This window comes from Anoplolepis gracilipes, chromosome 16, assembly GCF_047496725.1.
Source record: "Anoplolepis gracilipes chromosome 16, ASM4749672v1, whole genome shotgun sequence".
NCBI lineage: Eukaryota > Metazoa > Arthropoda > Insecta > Hymenoptera > Formicidae > Anoplolepis > Anoplolepis gracilipes.
This window is the reverse complement of record NC_132985.1, coordinates 230,046-249,090: the sequence shown is the minus strand read 5'-3', so window position 1 is coordinate 249,090 and position 19,045 is coordinate 230,046. Positions and strand designations below refer to the sequence as shown.

Sequence of the window (19,045 nt, the reverse complement as noted above, 5' to 3'; positions counted from 1 at the left end):
CATACCACGTACGTACATACGTCGCATACATATATTGCGTGGCGCGGCGCGGCGCGCCGCGGTGCATCGATTTATGCAGGGCGCCGCGCATGCATAAGCGCCAAGCCGCCAACTATCAGCCGCCAGCTATCAGCTGTCAAACGGCGTTTGTTCATGATCCAGGCGCGGATTAAAATGACCGTTGTCCCTGCGACCTACGACGAATCTGATTCTTATCTATTCTTATCGACCTCCTTTCACAGGGCGATTAGCGCTGAAAATTTAAGATATCTTGGAATTTCATTTCTTGCGATAACTCATTTTTTTTTAATTATAAAAATTAATTTATATAATATATATATATATATATATACACATAAGACATTCTCATCATGATTCATACACTCATGTTTGAAGTATTCCTCTCCAAAATGACATGCTCCAAATGATAGCTTTTAATTAAAGATGTATAATTACATAGAAATAGATTTATAAAAGATACCTGTCTTTTTTTTATAGCCATTGTCTTCCTTACAATGTCAAGCTCGAGCTTTTTAGCTGGTTCTAATATATTTAATTTAGCGGCAATTTTTTTGGAGGATATGTATAATCTATATATATATAGTTAGTTATAACAAAATGACGCAACCGATGCCGAAATTATATTGTATTTTGCATTACTTTACATATCTTTATGTCTCAGCACAAGTAAATACATCAATATTCAGTTGGTAATATAAATATCGTTTGCTATCTATCTATATCACTTTTTGATTACCTTATGTAAATTGTGTGAATTATTGTATTTATTCATACATTTATATAACATTATATCATGTCACATCTCGTTGATCGAATTGTTCCTATGTCTTATATAAACTTCTATACATACCACAAAATAAAAATTCCATCGTTATACATATGAAATTAATCATATAAAAGAATCGCATTATATTTAAATGATAACCTTAATATTGCTTCTCTTCTACATTATTTTTATAAATTTTTCAACATTTTTACATTATATAATATCATACATACATGTGTGTTACTGTAACAATAAACATCAAATATTTCTCTTTTCTCTTTTTTTATTTTTTTTTTTATTTGAATAGTTTGACACACAATGTCATATCACACATTACTAATTGTGCCACTGAATTCCAGTGATATATTTTTTTTATGCGTCTCGAAATTCAGACTTTTCATAGAGTGTTACTGTATAATTATAATCGAAGAATTTTATAAAGTATTTCAGTATAATTATATACAATTTATAGAATATAAACACCAAATATGGAATAATTATGGTTTTATTAACCATAATGAAATAGCACTTTGCTCATGATTTGGAGCAAATTATTTGTATCTTATTAATTGGATTATAATTCTTTTCCACCTCAAAAGTTAGGCAGATTTTAAATATTTGCATTTAAAAATTTACATTGTAAAGTTTGTGTTTATAAAATACAGAATAAATTAACAAAGATTTCTTTATAAAATCATTAATTATACCTATCTATATGTGATTTGTATATACAAATCATTTAATCTTTTTGTAAACAAAAAGAATAATGTATCTTTTTTAATCCATCTCAGATTATTCTAAATATTCATTTAAAAGCAGACAAGTCAGTCTGTGACACTATCTCCAAATTACTTATTAAAGCTACATAAATGTTAAACTAATAAAACTTTGACATATATGTAATAGGACTTTTTTCCCATGTGCAATGCTGCATATTTATAAAGAGGAAGAACGTGCAACCACGCATGCACGTCTTTCTACAAAAGATACCATTTCATGTTATCATTATCTAATATACATATGATATATACAGCGAGATGTGAAAGAAATTTTTTAAATAAATATAAAAAAAAGTTTTTCTTCTCTATTAAATGATTTAGAAAAAAATGCTCTTCAAAAAATCGTACGACGCGTTTATCACACCCCAACTAATGAAAGACCTCATGTAGTTCAAGTGTACGCCTTTGTAAAAAGAAGTTAAACTTCGATTTCTAGAGACATATACCTGACGAATTACAGCCTGAAATTTCTCAAAGTCACCACCAATCTTTGTCTGCATGTGTATCTTGATTACATTCATCGGATAAAACACTGTGCTGGTAAAGCCACCGATGAGCGCACCGAAGACAAAATTCGCTAGTAGTGAATCTTGCTCGCCCATCAGCATTTTCGATTGATCTCGCAGGCTGAAGAACATTAGATTGGACAAGCCGTTTCTATATATGATAGGAACCATGCCACGATAACATTCAGACACGCCATAATTCGTCAATAAATATCTAAAAGCGTGGGACGTGTTCTTGAACTTGTCGTGATATCGCCAATCCTGCAGCAGCGTTTGTACTCTCTCGAGCGGCATAAGCACAGCCTCCACTGTACCAGCTATATTAGCCGCCAGTACCTTAGCCATCACATCGTTGTCGGTAAGTAAGCAGAATCTTTGTTTGCATCCTTCGTACGTGCTAAACATTAGACTGAGGGACAGAGTCTTTTGGCACAAAGGTGGTAAAATTCCGCGATACAGCAATTGTATCCCTTCTCGCGATATCTGCCCGACCGCAGCGCTCACTGGTACTCCCTCCAAAATCTGCATCGTAACAAAAGAATTTTTATATTAATTATATTTATGTGTTTCCATTTGAATCTTTTAAGACAATTCTCTTATTTTTCTGGTGTTTTTATTCAAAATTCCAGATAAAATTAGAGAATCTTTACACATAATTTTTACTACGTTTTCTTTAATACCTTTTACTTGTGAGAAAAATAAAGATAAGCAACTTGAGTTTCAAATGTTAAGCTTAAAATGGTACGGAGGAAAAAACTGAACAATTTTCATAAGACAAACATTTTTCATTTACATTTACTTTTATATTTTCATTTTTTTGTCATTAAAAATAACAACGAAGAACGTATACTGCACATATTTAATATTTTGCTAAATATATAAATAAAAAGAAATACATATTTATAATATATTTTAATTATATTTCATAACATGGCCAATAGACAATTATAAAATGTTGAATGCTTGCAACATAACAGTAAAATTATCAAAGAGCTTTATAAAAAATTGTCTCAATAAAATTTCTTAATTTTTCTAATTAAATAAAAGAGAAATCTTTGAGAATTTTAGGTCTTTCTATGGTGCAAACATTTTGTGTGTTCAAAATGTTTATTAGTATTATTTGCATTACATACCTGTCTGAATATGACTTTATTAATTGGAAAAGTGACAGAAACATTGATCACAGCAGCACCCCAGCCGCAAATAAATTCCTTGAGATCATCTTTTTTGATTTTCAGAACCGAATACAACGAAAGCTTTTGCGATGTAATGTTATTCATGTTAGTATAATATTTTTAGGAATACCAAAAATATCCGGAAAGAAGAATATTCAATTGTCCTAATTTTAAATGTACTCTGCATACTTTTTGTCCAAAGATATTTCCAGCAAATTGCATATTGAATTAAATATCTTTTTACCTGAAAGAACAAAAATAAAGATTATCGATATTATCCAAAATCAGTATTATCCTTAAAATCTCATTTGTATTGTGTTGTATCTGAGTTGGTAATAATTTTTTTACATTTTTATCTATTATCTATTATTAATATTTCTTCACATAAAGGAATGTGACAATTTCAATGGCTATATAAATTTATGATTATGTACGATTATAATTGATCATGATTATTTGTATCCTTGTTAATCTAATTAGCAGTTGAAAAATAACCGATTCGTATTAGAGGAGGGTAAAAGTGATCTGCAAGATTCGCGCGATTATATTATATAACCTAACCTAATCGTATCACGTGTCGAGGGATTTTGAACACTTTCCGACTTACGTTACGTGTTATAAGATTTCCTTCCGTGCCATTCAACCCATAGCTTTGAAAATACCTGTTCAACAGGTAAATATTAACGGTGCCAGAAATCGTGGCACTCGTTATATCACGCTTTTATCATTATCGGTTATGCCAATTACCGTCATATTGGATGATGGGTAACTTTCCATTACTGAACTAGTTACTAGTTTCAGTGTTTTTCATTTAGTAACACAAGTGTCATTTCTATCTTTGTTGTCCCTGAATATTGAAAAAAGACAAAATAATGTTTGTTGTTAAAGTCACAAAGTGACTTTAATGCATGTGTCGCCAAATGGAAAACATCCATTGTGTTTTATATCCATAAGGCCGGGTCTACAATAGATGTAGTAAGCCTTAAACTGTAAGGAATTGACCAATCACAGTTGAATGTGAGAAGAATAATCGAATGTGATTGGTTAATTTCTTACGGCTTAAAGCCCGTATCAGACTACACATTAAAAATTGATTGACCAATTAAGACATAGCAATTTTAGTTCCCTTTGTTCTGATTAGTCAAATTCTAATCTGATACGGGCTTAGGGTAATTCCACAATAGTTGTCGTAAGTCGGATGTCGGAAGAGTTGACCAATCACAGTTGACTTTAGAGAAGAATAATCAAATATAATTGAAAATCATAATTAATCATAATTGTTAGAAAAATTACAATTATATATAATTATAATATAATTAACATTTAAATTTAAATGTTATTTTATTTTAAAAATATTACAATTATTATTAACAATTTATTTCTCTATACAGTCGGACCTCTTATCCTACGACAAAAAATCCTCTCATGCTACGACCGCAAAAGGGGAATTATACCCCCACTCTCAAATTTTTGTCGTAGGATCAGAGGTTTAAGGGAAAGATTCCGGACCGAAAATGTCGTAGGATAAGAGATCCGACTGTATATTATTTATTAACATATATTATTTTGAGTTATTGTATATTGCTATATGTATCAATGAGTAAGAGAGAGAACGAACAACAGTAGAAAACAAGAGTAAGCGAAAGAAAAGATCAGATGGCGTTACTGGGCAACTCGCTTATTTCGCGCATGCGCACTCCATTTTGGCCAACACTGGCTGCGTTCAGCAGAGAAAGCAAATCAGTGAGCGCTTAGTGATTCTTTATTGCGATTGATTCTTGCATTTAGATCTTTGTTGGATCTAAGTGCAGAAACCAATCACGATAAAGAATCACTAAGCGCTCACTGATTTGCTTTCTCTGCTGACGTAGCCACTAACTTTATAGGTGCCGACAGAGAGTTGCGCTACTGGATATATTGTGGCTCGGACCTCGGACCGTTGTCCATTGACGGCATTGACTACTGTGTGATTGTAGTATTGTTCGTCTGGATCATCTTTTACGAAGTGAAATTATCATCGATAATAATATTTTATATTATTATTATCAGTGAATAAATACAATTTCCAAGTCCGGACAATGTTTCGCATCACCAAGACGCTTTCGTCAACTCCCAGGAACCTTAATAAAGTTTTCGAAACACCCTTGAGACCCTGGATCACGTCAAGGTAAAACGACAATTGTCTTTCATTCGATTGAAACCTGTTGCTAATCTAGAGCAGACTTTAAACTTAAACTGTCAAAAATTATATAATTAATTTTGTTAATTTTCTTTTCTATCCATCTGATCCATTCATTTATATTCCATCGATATGGTTCGTGAATCGAGTGTAAATCGTAAAAATTGTTCTGTTGTAATGAACTTTGATTGATTATATTTCTTTATTTTTCTATAGGATAAATATTTGCATGATTTTTATTAACGTGTCGATCGCGCAATTTGCGAAATTCATAAATTATATGTAACTTGCACGTTGGCCCGCAATTTTGTATCGATGAAATATTTTTAGCTGAAAATATATGTACATACATTCATGATATACATATGGCATACGTGGACTTTGGATTGTGAACCTTTCGTGATACATATACATATAAGTGCGCGGAATTTTAAAACGTGTAATATGCATGCGTCATATATTGATAGTTTGCTATTTATAAACTGTTTATTTACAGCAATTATTGAAATTAATCTATTACTTGATCATTAAAGCATATTACATGTTTTAAACTGGAATAGTCTTTGCATACATTTATTGTGCAAATTTTATATTAATTTTTGTATTGTATATTTAAGAAAAAAATACAATTATGCTTAAATAATTAAATAATTCTTAGTAAATACTCATTGAAATAATTGCCTAATGATATTAAAATTGCATACGATACATATATATGTTTAGATGTTTGGCTACACAAGCTGCAGTAAAACCACTCAAAGAAGAAAAGCGGGAAAGTGCCGCTGCGAAAGAATCTCAATCCTTCACCATGAATCTCTTCCGTGGGCAATTACAGTTGAATCAAGTGTTTCCATTTCCAGAACCTATGAACGAGGAGCAAATAGATACGATAAAAATGCTCATTGATCCTGTAGAGAAGTTCTACGAGGTATCTTTTTAAATTTAAACAATAATAAAATAAAAAATAAGATAAGAGTAGCTGTGTGAAAGAAACATTAAGATATTTATTTTGTTTTCTCTTCTTTTAGGAAATAAACGATCCGGTAAAGAACGATCAAAATGCGTCTGTAGACGAGAAAACGGCAGCTGCTCTCTGGGAAATGGGAGCGTTTGCTTTACAAGTGCCCCAGGACTTTGGCGGATTAGGACTGACAAATACTCAGTATAGTCGAATTGTCGAAATATGCGGCTACCATGATTTGGGTGTCGGTATCATGCTCGGTGCGCATCAAAGTATAGGATTCAAGGTAAGATTTGCATCGTGTATCTTTTTTTTTTTTTTTTTATTTTTTTTTTATACAGTTATTTTCCTTTATTTTGCTTCATACACCTCTACCTTTTTTTTTTTTATAATCTGAATGTAATAAACGTTTCCTTTTTCTTTTCTCTGTCTGTCTGTTTAACAAATAATAACTTTGTATACTTATATACTATTTTAGGGCATACTTTTGTATGGCATTCCTGAACAAAAGGCCAAGTATCTACCTCGGATTAGTAACGGCGAATACGCTGCTTTTTGCTTGACGGAACCAAGTTCCGGTTCCGATGCCGGTTCAATACAGTCACGCGCGATCAAATCCGCGGACGGGTCGCACTACGTTCTCAATGGCAGCAAAATCTGGATATCGAACGGCGGTATCGCCAATATCATGACCGTTTTTGCGCAAGTGCCTTTTAAAGATCCTAAAACAGGCGAAGCGAAGGAGAAGATAACTGCTTTCATCGTTGAAAGAGGATTCGGTGGTGTTACCAGTGGACCGCCTGAGAAAAAAATGGGCATTAAATGTAGCAACACAGCACAGATTTTTTTCGATGACGTCAAAATTCCGGCCGAAAATGTTCTTGGCAAGGAAGGTGAAGGTTTTAAGGTAATAGTTTGTCTAAATCTAACTTTTCATATTTATGTAACACTATGAATGATTAAAAAAAAGAAACATGTTTAATACAATCTACTGACACACATTATTATAACAGAGGCACACACACACACACACATATATATATATAAATAAAATTTATAAAATATATTTAATAATTTTTTAAATTCTCTTTTGTTTTCACAATTTTTTAAGTTTGTATAAAAAAAAATAATTTTTTTGTAGATTATTTTCATTCGTAAACTCAAATGCTGCACGGTATATTTGCTTTATTTCTAGGTTGCAATGAATATCCTGAATAATGGTAGATTTGGTATGTCTGCGTGTCTTTCCGGCACCATGCGTTACTGCATCAACAAGGCTGTAAGTCACGCGACGCAACGCGTGCAATTTGGTCGTACGTTGAACAATTATGGTACCATACAGGAAAAGTTGGCGCGTATGACTATACTACATTATATCACCGAATCTCTCGCATACACAATTTCTGGTAACATGGACTTTGGAAGCCAAGATTATCACCTAGAAGCAGCTATTTCAAAGGTATTTCTTCTGTCCATTCGATTAATTGGATTTATTGAATCAAAATGATTATAAAGATATAAAAAATTATAGTAAATTTCCAATAAAGATACAATAACATAAACATTTTGCATTTTTGCCAAAAATATTGGAAAAATATTAGAAAACCATTATTAATACATATTAAAATTTCCAAATTATCAAGATTATAAAGTTCTCTAAACTAACTTTGATGTGTTTCATTTGGTAATGAGAAAAGGCTGGCTAGAGTTGAATGAATAAAAAGATTGTGCTTGTCTCTTCATTGTCTTATCTTATTTTGTTTATTTAGTCAGTTTTTTGTCATGCAATAGATATTTATTTTATGGTATGAAAATTATTTAGAAACAACATACACATGCAAACACACACACACACACACACACATACATATATATATATATAGAAACATAAAAACATTCTAATATTTTCTAATAATTCTACTGTTAACGAACCACGAAATTGACTATATCATCGTCCATATTATACATTACAAATCCTTTTTTTGTTACAGTGTTTCGCATCCGAATCCGCATGGTGGGTGTGCGATGAAGCTATTCAGGTCTTAGGCGGTATGGGTTTCATGTCTGAAGCCGGTTTGGAGCGTGTGATGCGTGATCTGCGCATATTCAGAATCTTCGAAGGGACAAACGACATTTTGCGTCTTTTCGTGTCACTCACCGGGATCCAGTATGCCGGTAGCCACTTGAAGGAACTGCAGAAAGCTTTTAAGAATCCCACGGCGAATCTAGGGCTGATCTTCGAAGAAGCTACCAAGCGAGCGACCAGAGCAATAGGTTTAAGATCACCGCCTACTTTTGGAGATTTCGTTCATCCGAGATTGACGTCAAGCGCCGCGCTTTGCTCGAAGGTAAAAATGACAAAATAAACAATGAGCTAAAATCTTATATAACGTAAGTTTGTATAAAAAGAATATTGCAATTGTAGAGTGTGGAGACTTTTGGGCAAATGATAGAAAACATTCTTATTAAATACGGACGAGGAATTGTAGAGGAACAGTTCATTCTCAATAGGATCACGCAAGCTGCTTTTGATACATATACAATGGCAGTTGTGCTGAGCAGGGCGACTATGTCGCTGAATAAGAATCTTCCTAGTTCAGAACATGAAGTGCTAATGGCGGAAACTTGGTGCGCGGAGGTATGAATGTATATCATTCTTTATTTTAACAGGATCCAAACTGTCATGTAAACTATTCTTGTAATATTCATGTAAACTAGCTTGTAATTTTTCGTTATAATTTTTTTTCTAATCCAACGAATAAATTTTTAATGCACAAGGACATTTAGAGAATTTATATTTAAAAAATGATTAAAAAAATTTTTTTTTTACACTTGAATAGTAACAATGGATCATTTTCTTATTCTTCCATGAATTCAAATGTTATTTCCTGCTAGCGATAATCCGAATAATGATTCATTTTATAATTATTAAACACTTTTAATTAATATTGCATTATTTTGTATAGGCGTCCAACCGCATTGCATACAATCTGCAGCAGGTCAATTCTGGTAAGGACTTGGATATCTTTAGTAAATTGAGTAAAATTTCAAGGAACGTATGCGACGTCGGTGGGTGCGTACAACTGAATCCTCTAGGATTTTAAGGATATTGTAAATTTATCTTGCAAGAAACGACTTATATATTTTTATAATGCATCTTGAATATAAAAAACAATAGGAATTGCTTTTTGTATAATAAGAAAAAAGGTCTATTTCTAATTTGTTCTCATAATTAATTATAGAACTTGATATGAATTTAGTCGAGTAAGTTAAAATAAGTTAATTCATAAGCATTAAAAATTTATACTTACTTAATATGTATCATAAATTTCAAGTGAGACATGTGCATAAAATAAAGACATCAAAATTTCAAATTTTTGGACTTAAAATAAGGACAGTCAAAAACTGTAAAAAATATTTAAAAAACTTGTCAACTGTATTTTCCATAGAAATTGTTTGTGCGCATTATGTATTATTTCAAGCAATGAACAATGCAACTAGTAAACTTGTAAGGTATAAAGCATAAGGTGTATCATGTAAATATAAAATTATGTATTTTTAATATTCTCTTCATATCTTTACACGAAAAATAATGACTCCAAAATAAATATTCATACAAATATCTATTTGACATTTCCTTTTTTAGATGCTGTTTATTCATATATATCCATCATTTTTTATGTTAAAATAATAAAAATAATCAATTTCATATATAGATCACACGATGTATTAAGTCGTCTTTTACATAATAAATTAAATGAAAGACTTTAAATGGGAGAAGTGTATCGTGTTACAGCACATATTTTATATATATATATATATATATATATATATATATATATATATATATATATATATCTTTTGTATCTTATATCTCTTTTTTACACATTTAAAAATATTTATATATAATTTATTTATTATGTCGTAGCTGCTTTCTTTCCCCACTTAAAGAAACTCTTTGTAGCATAAGACATGAAAGAAATGTATCGAACAGGAAGCTACAATCATTAATTATAATAACCAATCGTTCGTTTTTCTCTAATCGTTAAATGCATAATTTAACAATTCACAATATCACAATTATGCGAATATTAAGATGCACAATTTTTCCATCGTACTTTATCCATAATAAGTGGAAGCACACTGTGTGTGTGTGTGTGTGTGTGTGTGTGTGTGTGTATGTGTGTGTGTGTAACCAATATATATATATATATATATATACACCTGTATACATATAGAGATCTTATTTTTTTCAAGGTGTGTAACATCCGTGTACATGAGAGTAATACTTTTTGTAAAACGAAAGTAAGGCGAAGAAACATGAAGCTGCACGCAGAATTTGCACAACACGATCACATATTACTTTAAGTTTGAGAATCAAATTATCTTGCTATTTTCGATTTCTTGCAGTCTATGAAAAATATGTTACAAGTAAAAGAAACTTTTAAATGTGTCATTTTTTTAGCAGTGATTCAAACAAAGCGAATAGTTTCTTATTTATTACATAGATAAAATTAAATGCAGAATTAATAATTTATAATTTAATATTGTAGCTAAAAATGACTAATTAATCAAACAGATGTAGTGTCGAACATTTAAAGTAAACCTCACTATAGAATGTTTAGATAAAAATGATATAAATGGATTTATTATAATTGTTTCTCATTTTTTTCATTTTAAAGAGCCAACAAATGCACGTGAAAATTGCAAAGTTCTCCGAGTTTCAATGAGATTCGAAATCTCGTTCAATTTTCATAGTGGCAGTGCTTTGCTCGAATTCTCGCGTAGATGACGTTAGTGGATGACATCCACTAATGTGAGAGCTTTAAATTCGAAAAGTCGAATTTATTAAATTCCGATTCTCAAACTTGAAGTCAATTTGAACACATGACGAGCGTTCAAATAAATTAGTCAATTTTGCCTAAAACTGACTTATACATGATACGAAACTAATATGAAAGGTGGGGATTATTTTTATACATGCAAAAAGAGGCAACATGTCGGGCAAAGGAGGCGGGAATTTACCTACGAACGTTGATATACATCGTAACAATTGGCTGCAATTTTTGTAACCTTTGAGAAAAATAGAACATCTGAGAAATTATTCTCTTCATATATGTATGTTCGTTACTCCAGGTATGTTATTTTACTCACTGAAGGGATGATACAAATCACCCATACAGTCTCTATGAGTCTACGTAATTATTCGGCAGAATGCACGTTTGCGTTCATATCTTAAATCTAATAAATAATTACCGTTGTTCATAACGCTAAAAGTATGAGAAAGAAACGCTCGAAACAAGATAAAAAATGATTTTAGAAATATGTTCGTTATAGCAATCCAACAAATCGAAATATATATAGGATACTTTTTAACATCGTGTAACATTTTTATTTAAATATTTTTTTTTATTTAAAATAATATATTCTTTTAACAATTAAAATTAAAGTACTAAGTATACTATCGAAACGGAAAATAATAATAGTATTCGAAACAATATCGCGCGTGTACGTCTCGGCCAAGATCAAGTCTCGATAAATGACCTAAAATAAAAAATAATGTCTTTATCTTCACATAATTTATTATTTTCAATTCACGAGAAGATTAAAAGAAAATGCAACTTTTTTGCAACACTAAATACTTGAGAATTGAATTTACAAAAACAATTCTTTCTACACTTTTTATATTTTATATTACATTGAGAAGAAAAATGTTTCAATTTTTTTTTGCAATAGTTCATCTTTATTTTGTTATTAAAAACATTTTTTTAAATAAAAACGTTTATCTATTTATTCAAATAAAAATTTACATGTTAAAAAGCATCCTATTTTTTTTCAATTTACTAGACTATTATAAGGAATCCTGAATAGGATTGGGAAATCACCGTCGTTTGTGTTTGAGGCGTGATCGCCAAAATCACACATGTACACTCTATTCCACGCTATTTCACTGTACCGCTACAATGCAATTATTCCAATCCGATAGGCCGTCAAACTCCAAAAAAACAATCAATGTCCTTTTATTTAATGCTCGACAGACGATCTCGGCAATCACGCTTCACTTTATTGTGAAAACGACGATAAAATCCGAGTTTTGCTTATTAGAGCATTCGGTATCTATATAAAAAGATGATTTGAATGTCTCGTAAGAGCTTATAATATCTTCTCGTATTATTCTTAGATTGAATACACATGCGTAACCCTGATATTCCTCAATATGAAAATAAATCTTTGTGACCTTTGATCCTTCGTACTATCATTCTATGACTTGCTTAAATGTAACGTACTTGGTATTGGTGTTGAAAAAAGAAGCGGAGCAACTATATTGTGCCAGCATACATATGTTGCGTTTCCCGTATCGTAAAATTAACATTTCGAATTTTTGTCGAAGAGCATCAGCACGCAGTTTTTATATTCGCAATTAATCCAAGCGAAAATAATAAGTTCGACATTTATGAGCGAATAAATGAAATAAATTAAGATATATCGTCGATTTTTCAGGCTGACGTTCACGATGCGCGTTGATCCACTTGCAAGAGTACTTAAGTACTTGCTCGAATTGCTTAAAGTTTTACTTTCGTTGTGCACGCTTTTATTATCTTAAATAATCAATCACATCGCGCGCGCTGGCCACGCATTTGTATCTGTACGAAACTGATCGCTTATAACGCGTTTATATATCGTAATACTAATCATCTTCTCTCATGACTCAATGTGATTCATAATCTCTAATATAATCTTAATATATACTCAAAGATCGCGTATCGCGCATACTTAATAATAATAATTTTACACCATCTCCCTCAGATTCTCGTGTGTTAAGACCTTCAAAGAATTCGAGTTCTTGTTTCTATATACGAATGTCTCAGAAAAATACAGTTTTATATTCGCAATGACAGATTCAATATTTTGAATCTAGATAAAAAATATAGAATATAGAATCGTTATACTCTTTAGACATATTTCTTTTTCCTTTACATTTTTTTTTCGCATAACAAGAACACATTTACTGCCTATATTCAGAAGAATATATAAAACTGTACAGATAAAAGAAGGAGATATTTAGCATTTATAATACAAAATTATCCTTTGAAATTAATGACAAAATCTAAAACTTTGACGTTAAAATGAGATAATAGTCGGATAATAAGTGAAATGGTGAAAAAAAAGAAACGTAATGAACGTTGGATAGTTGATCTTCGATGAATATATATCGTAATATACATATATAATAAATTATTTTGCGCATTACTATCGCGCTATTTGGCCGCACACACACAATTATATATAACAATATAGCAATCTATAATAATTATAATACCGACTGTACTTTTATACATCAGAAAAACTGCAATAAGAAGCGAGACGTAATCTATCTTTTGCAGAGATAAAGTCGTTATACATTATACACAAAATTCGAATATACGTCGAATGTAAATTATGATGACTGGAAATCTGCGAAAGGACATCAAGGTGGCTTTATCCGATCATTATTATCGTATTATCTAGCCACGATTCTCGCGCGATTCAACATCGAGAATCGTTTTCACGTCTCGTTTTACAATAGTTATTAAAAAATAGTATATTCATGACGCGCTTAATGGAGGACGAAAAATATACTCGAAACATATACAAAAATGACTACGGTAATCTATTTGAAAGGTGGAAAAGTTAGAAGTACTTCAATTCGATCCTATCGATTAATCGGGATATACTTAAGCGCAATTTAAAAATTGTTAATCTCTTGCTGTGTCGATCGGGATGTAGTAGATCGGACAAGTAATTCAAAAGAACTCGCCGAGTTAGGAATTATACGATGTCATTACCTGGAGTAACTTGCAAGATAGATACAGAGAGGAAGAGTTGGGTGATAATCTAACCCTGTGCTATAGATAGATTTTTGAATGTTTGTCCGTTCCAAGCGATGGCGATACAATAATGCTGAAGTAGCTGGGTGAGGAGTTCTCGTTCATCCAGCATTTCTATATGCTCGATTCGACTACGATCCATTACAGGCAGTGAATCATAAATCTCTACCATCGTCCATGCGCTCGTATTCTCCCAATTATTTATGGTAAAGCTGCAAGGAAATTAGAAACAAATTATCGCTTCGTCGAGCATTGTTGATAAACAGAGATAAAGTACAAAGGATGTACTTACCGCCTTTGTTGCGTCTCTAACGATTCGCAATCCTCTACGCCCGCCAATAAGCATCCGCGGCTACGAAGATTCGACAACATGACCTGGCCGAATTTGTCCTTCATGTTCACCTGCTCGTAGCTAACGAAGAGACTGTTTGGAAATTTGCTCGCTAGCCATTTCAACAACGACGATGTCGCGCTAGCATCTACATACACTAGAACACACTCTGCGAGGAACATGGTGGGTAAATTGAAATTGACTTCGGCTTGGGTCAACTTGTTATTCAACTCGGCTATGTGTCGCAGATCTGTACCGACTAGATGGTAATTCGCGGCGTGTAGCTCTGTGGTTGAAAATCGAATCTCTCCGTCTAAAAAAAATTACATGGAATGTAATATAAAGTGTAACTAGATAACTTTTAGATAAATAACGAGATATCGCGCGTATTTCGAGATACCTTCGGTGTTTAACATATCGATTAATTGCTTGTGTTTCTTGATGTGATAACATTTTTTTGCAGTTATGCTGGGAAAGTCGAGCTCTACGAAGTTCGCGGGACTGTTCCCCGCCTCCCTTAGCCTCCAGTAAAGTGTGTCAAAACCAGAACCCAAGTTTATGATCTGCCCCTTACCGCTAGACAACTGCATAGATGTGAACAAAAAATCATATTCCATTATTAAGATTAATAATATTAAGCGTAGTGATATAAGTATTTTTCTAATTTCCTAATATGTGTCAAACATATTTTCTATCTCTTTCAATTTCTTATGCTTTATAATCATGTGTGCATATATACATATAAGCAAGATTCTATATTTGAATAAGTAACATTAATCAGTGTATTGAAAGTCTTTGCTTTTCTTAGACATTTATGAAAACAACAAAATAAAATTTAAGATAGAATTCTCTAAAATTTCTGGTAACAATTTTTTAAAAGGTTTTTAAAAAAGGTTAATATAAATTATAAATTTTACATAAAATTAATTTTTTGTTTTATATTAAATTATACCATTGCCATTATAGTCATTCGAATTGCTTTAGAACTGCCTTAGAACAGATTAAAAGCGTATTTTATTCACATTATAAAAAAATAATTGATTTTTCGTTTTTATCGCCCATAATACTCTATATCTATATAAATAAATGTGTGTGCGCGTGTGTGTATACTCGCGCATATATGTGTATATATATATATATATATATATTCTCAATGTATTCTCTACTGCTACTGTATTTGAATTTCGGATTAAGGAGTATTTGATATAAATAACTTGAAAATCAGAAACAAATATTTGTTTACATATAATCGTGAAATATTTTTATGCCGCTATGTATTTTTGAGCACAATTTGCCTGTCATCGGCGGTTCACCGACTTTGCCAACTAGCAAATGAGACACGAGAAGTTGCTGCATGCGCCGCAAAGCGTTTTTCATTGACCTATATGTTGGTTGACGGTCGCGATAAAAGCGAGGAACCTCAACCTCACAGAAATTGGGACAGGGCCTCGGCCGCCGGTGGGTCAAGGTTTCCGCCGCTGCACGTCCCTGAAGCCTGTCGCCCGGATCAGCTGTATCTCACCCCCCCTCCTCTCACTTCGCCTCGCCTCGCCTCGCGTCACTCGCCTTTCCATCCTTTCCACCGTCTTCGCATCCCGATTGTTTCTTATTCGCGTTCTAGGTTCTAGGTTATATTCGCCGAGATTTCCCATTTCCGCGTTTGTCTTATCTACATACACCATACACTCTCTGCGCTGGCGATAAGAGAAATTCCGTTTATACGTTTTAGCACACACCCTTCGCGTTCGAAAGCGAAATGGATGTATATCCAGAGGGGATGCACAGCGCAGAAAGTACAAACGAACGTAAAGTCAGCGTATGCTCGAGGAAGAAGGAAAAAAAAAAAAGCAAAAAGTGCAGAGAGTGCAATCGCAGGAAGCGAACATTATTATTCAGTATCGCGTACGAAAGAAACCGTTCTTTTTAAATGCATTACCTACGTCTTCTCTGTCGTGTGCTTGAAACGCGTACAAACAAACAAGTATAATAGACGAATGAAAGAGAGAGAGAGAGAGAGAGAGAAAAAAGTGTAGACAAAAAGAACACGCAAGGCAACGTGTATATCGTACATTGTACATCGAAACGCGTTGATGTTGACGTTGACGCTCACCTTGAGAAACTTGTCGACGAAGAGCTCGATGCCCTTGACTCTGGCGTAATAGCCGCGATTGATCTCGGGCGCTTTCCGAGCGGTCTGCTTGACGAACAAGCTGATGAACGGGTCGCACCAGTAACCGAGCTGCACCGCGTAACGCTTGCACTCGCTGGCGTCGTCATTGGTGGCCTGTATGGCCTCATCGTCCGCCATATCCTTGATCATCACACCGGCGCCGGGAATAGTAGCGGGTGGCGGGTTGCCGTTGCTGTACGGACTCGCTCACTCGCTCGTTCGCTCTCTCTCTATCTTTACTTCTCTTTTTCTTTATCTGTCTCTCTCTCTCTCTTTCGTTCACTTTCTTTCACGCACTCTCTTACTCTTTCTTCTCTCTCTCTCTCTCTCTCTCTCTCTCCCCCTCCTTCTTTCACTCAGATAGAAACAATCATTCTACCATATTCTATTACTCGAAATTGTGCGCGACACGCGTGGACAATCCGAAGATGGATTCGACGATCGAGCGGACAATCGCGTATCTGTCACTTGCGACGCACTACTTGATATCGGCAACACACAGCACATAGAACGCAGCACCACTGCCGGCCATCGGCCATACTGCCTAACTGTTCCCGTGACCCGTGGTGCTGCACCCTGCACCCTGCACCTGCGCAAGTCTAGACTTGTGCGCATGCGCGCAAGAGTGGCGCTGCGAAATCGGAGTTATTACGAGTCCCTAGAATATATTCTAGGAGTTGTCGGTCATCGGACGACGTCAGACCGTCGGATGTTAGCCAACGTCAGCCCGTCAGCTGTCAGTCAGACCGGTCGGCAGTCGGCAGTTGAACGTCTTTATGTTTGTTTGGTGCGTTTGTGATGTTAATTAACCTTTCAAATTTTTTTCTCTGAAAAATTGAATTCTTTTAATTAAATATTTGAGATTATTTTACAATTAGTTTTAGTCGAAATACATATACATGTGTTTAGGTTTGTATGATGAGATTATTCAGACAGCAAAGTCTGTCGAGAACAGATCTTGTGAAAGTCGGCTAGAAATGTTCTCATTGTCAACAAAATGCTACTGGTAATTTAACAGAATCTATTCTGCTACGAATCAATTTTTATCATATCTCTATTAATAAATCCTAATAAATTTTTCTTGTCTGCTCTCTCACGTATATCAGACTCGACTGTTGGAATAATAAAATAAATTGCTCATTAACGATACACATTTTATTAAACATAAATCTTGTTACAAATTTTGCACTTGTATAATAGATGCATCTTTGGACTTTTCCTCTATATATATATATATATATATATATATATATACATACATACATACATACATACATACATACATATGTATATACATATATATCACTTTCTTCTTTCAAACATTTAGATTGATAACAAAATTATATTGTTTTATATACGTATATATATATATAGAAGTCTTCTCTCTTTTTTAATTATTATTAAAAAGCTTTCAGTTGTATTATGTAATATATTGCAATAAATTCTCTTGAAAGAGTAGAATGCTGTGCACATTAAAAAAATTATTTGCTTGCTTAAATCTAAATTAGAGTAGGAAATTGTACATACACACATACACACTCACATATATATATATATACATACATATGTGTGTGTGTGTATATACATGGTGAGAAAAAGTGGATATTTCCTGGAAATATCAACAAAACAGAGTAAAAATACACACTGAAAAATATAATTTATAAGTATGCAAAGAAAAAAATGAATGATTAAGATTTGCATAACAGCTCAGTTGTCATTTTCGCAACGCGTTGCATTACTCTCCTATATATAAGGTAAATCAGCATCCTGTCTGTCTTTCTCATTTTTCAATGATATTAAATTTCGTTAATTAAAGAATTTCTTGTTTAATTTTCCGTTTCGTTCGATCGATGTAAATAAGAGATGATAAAATTCATGTTACTACAATGTATATACAGGAACAAGTATTACGGAACGAACATACTGCTTTCGAGTATACTGACAAAAGTTTATCGCTTTGACTCCGGAATCCTGTATACACATATCGCATAATATGTATATGTATATAAAATGTAAACTCTTCGGTAATATTTCATAAATAATGATTGACGCGAAAATCAGGCTGCTAGACCGCGATGCAACACGATGCTGGACATCGTTCGATTCGCGTAAATGTGAATGAAATGTGATTCAACAGAACTGATCAATCACAGCTGATTTTCTCTTCTGTGATATGTACCAACAATAAAACTAATAGACGGAGATATAAAATGTTCGCTCACGATGAGACATTCAAGTTCACGTTGCTCGGGCAAGGCACAGCAGGTTGCATCATATATATAACCCTTT

The 19,045-nt window shown here is 33.1% G+C and overlaps 3 protein-coding genes across 3 annotated transcripts; 1 reads left to right on the top strand and 2 right to left on the bottom strand.

The window, feature by feature from the left end:
* Positions 1–426: 426 nt before the first annotated feature.
* On the bottom strand, positions 427–4,085 carry LOC140674372 (mitochondrial nicotinamide adenine dinucleotide transporter SLC25A51). The gene is made up of 3 exons (XM_072907848.1): positions 3,855–4,085; positions 3,206–3,491; positions 427–2,594 (listed from the first exon to the last, which is right to left on the bottom strand). Exons 2-3 carry the CDS (start codon positions 3,350–3,352, stop codon positions 1,884–1,886), a joined length of 858 nt encoding a protein of 285 aa, XP_072763949.1. The 5' UTR covers positions 3,353–3,491; positions 3,855–4,085; the 3' UTR covers positions 427–1,883.
* A 1,045-nt stretch (positions 4,086–5,130) lies between these two features.
* On the top strand, positions 5,131–10,013 carry Acadvl (Acyl-CoA dehydrogenase very long chain). Its single transcript, XM_072908410.1, has 8 exons — positions 5,131–5,414; positions 6,150–6,354; positions 6,455–6,673; positions 6,866–7,294; positions 7,583–7,846; positions 8,379–8,735; positions 8,813–9,025; positions 9,354–10,013. Exons 1-8 carry the CDS (start codon positions 5,326–5,328, stop codon positions 9,489–9,491), a joined length of 1,914 nt encoding a protein of 637 aa, XP_072764511.1. The 5' UTR covers positions 5,131–5,325; the 3' UTR covers positions 9,492–10,013.
* Positions 10,014–11,586: 1,573 nt separating this feature from the next.
* Positions 11,587–17,275, bottom strand: LOC140674682 (leucine carboxyl methyltransferase 1). The gene is made up of 4 exons (XM_072908413.1): positions 16,697–17,275; positions 14,987–15,170; positions 14,548–14,899; positions 11,587–14,467 (listed from the first exon to the last, which is right to left on the bottom strand). The coding sequence occupies exons 1-4, from the start codon at positions 16,904–16,906 to the stop codon at positions 14,263–14,265; spliced, it is 951 nt and encodes a 316-aa protein (XP_072764514.1). The 5' UTR covers positions 16,907–17,275; the 3' UTR covers positions 11,587–14,262.
* Positions 17,276–19,045: the final 1,770 nt, after the last annotated feature.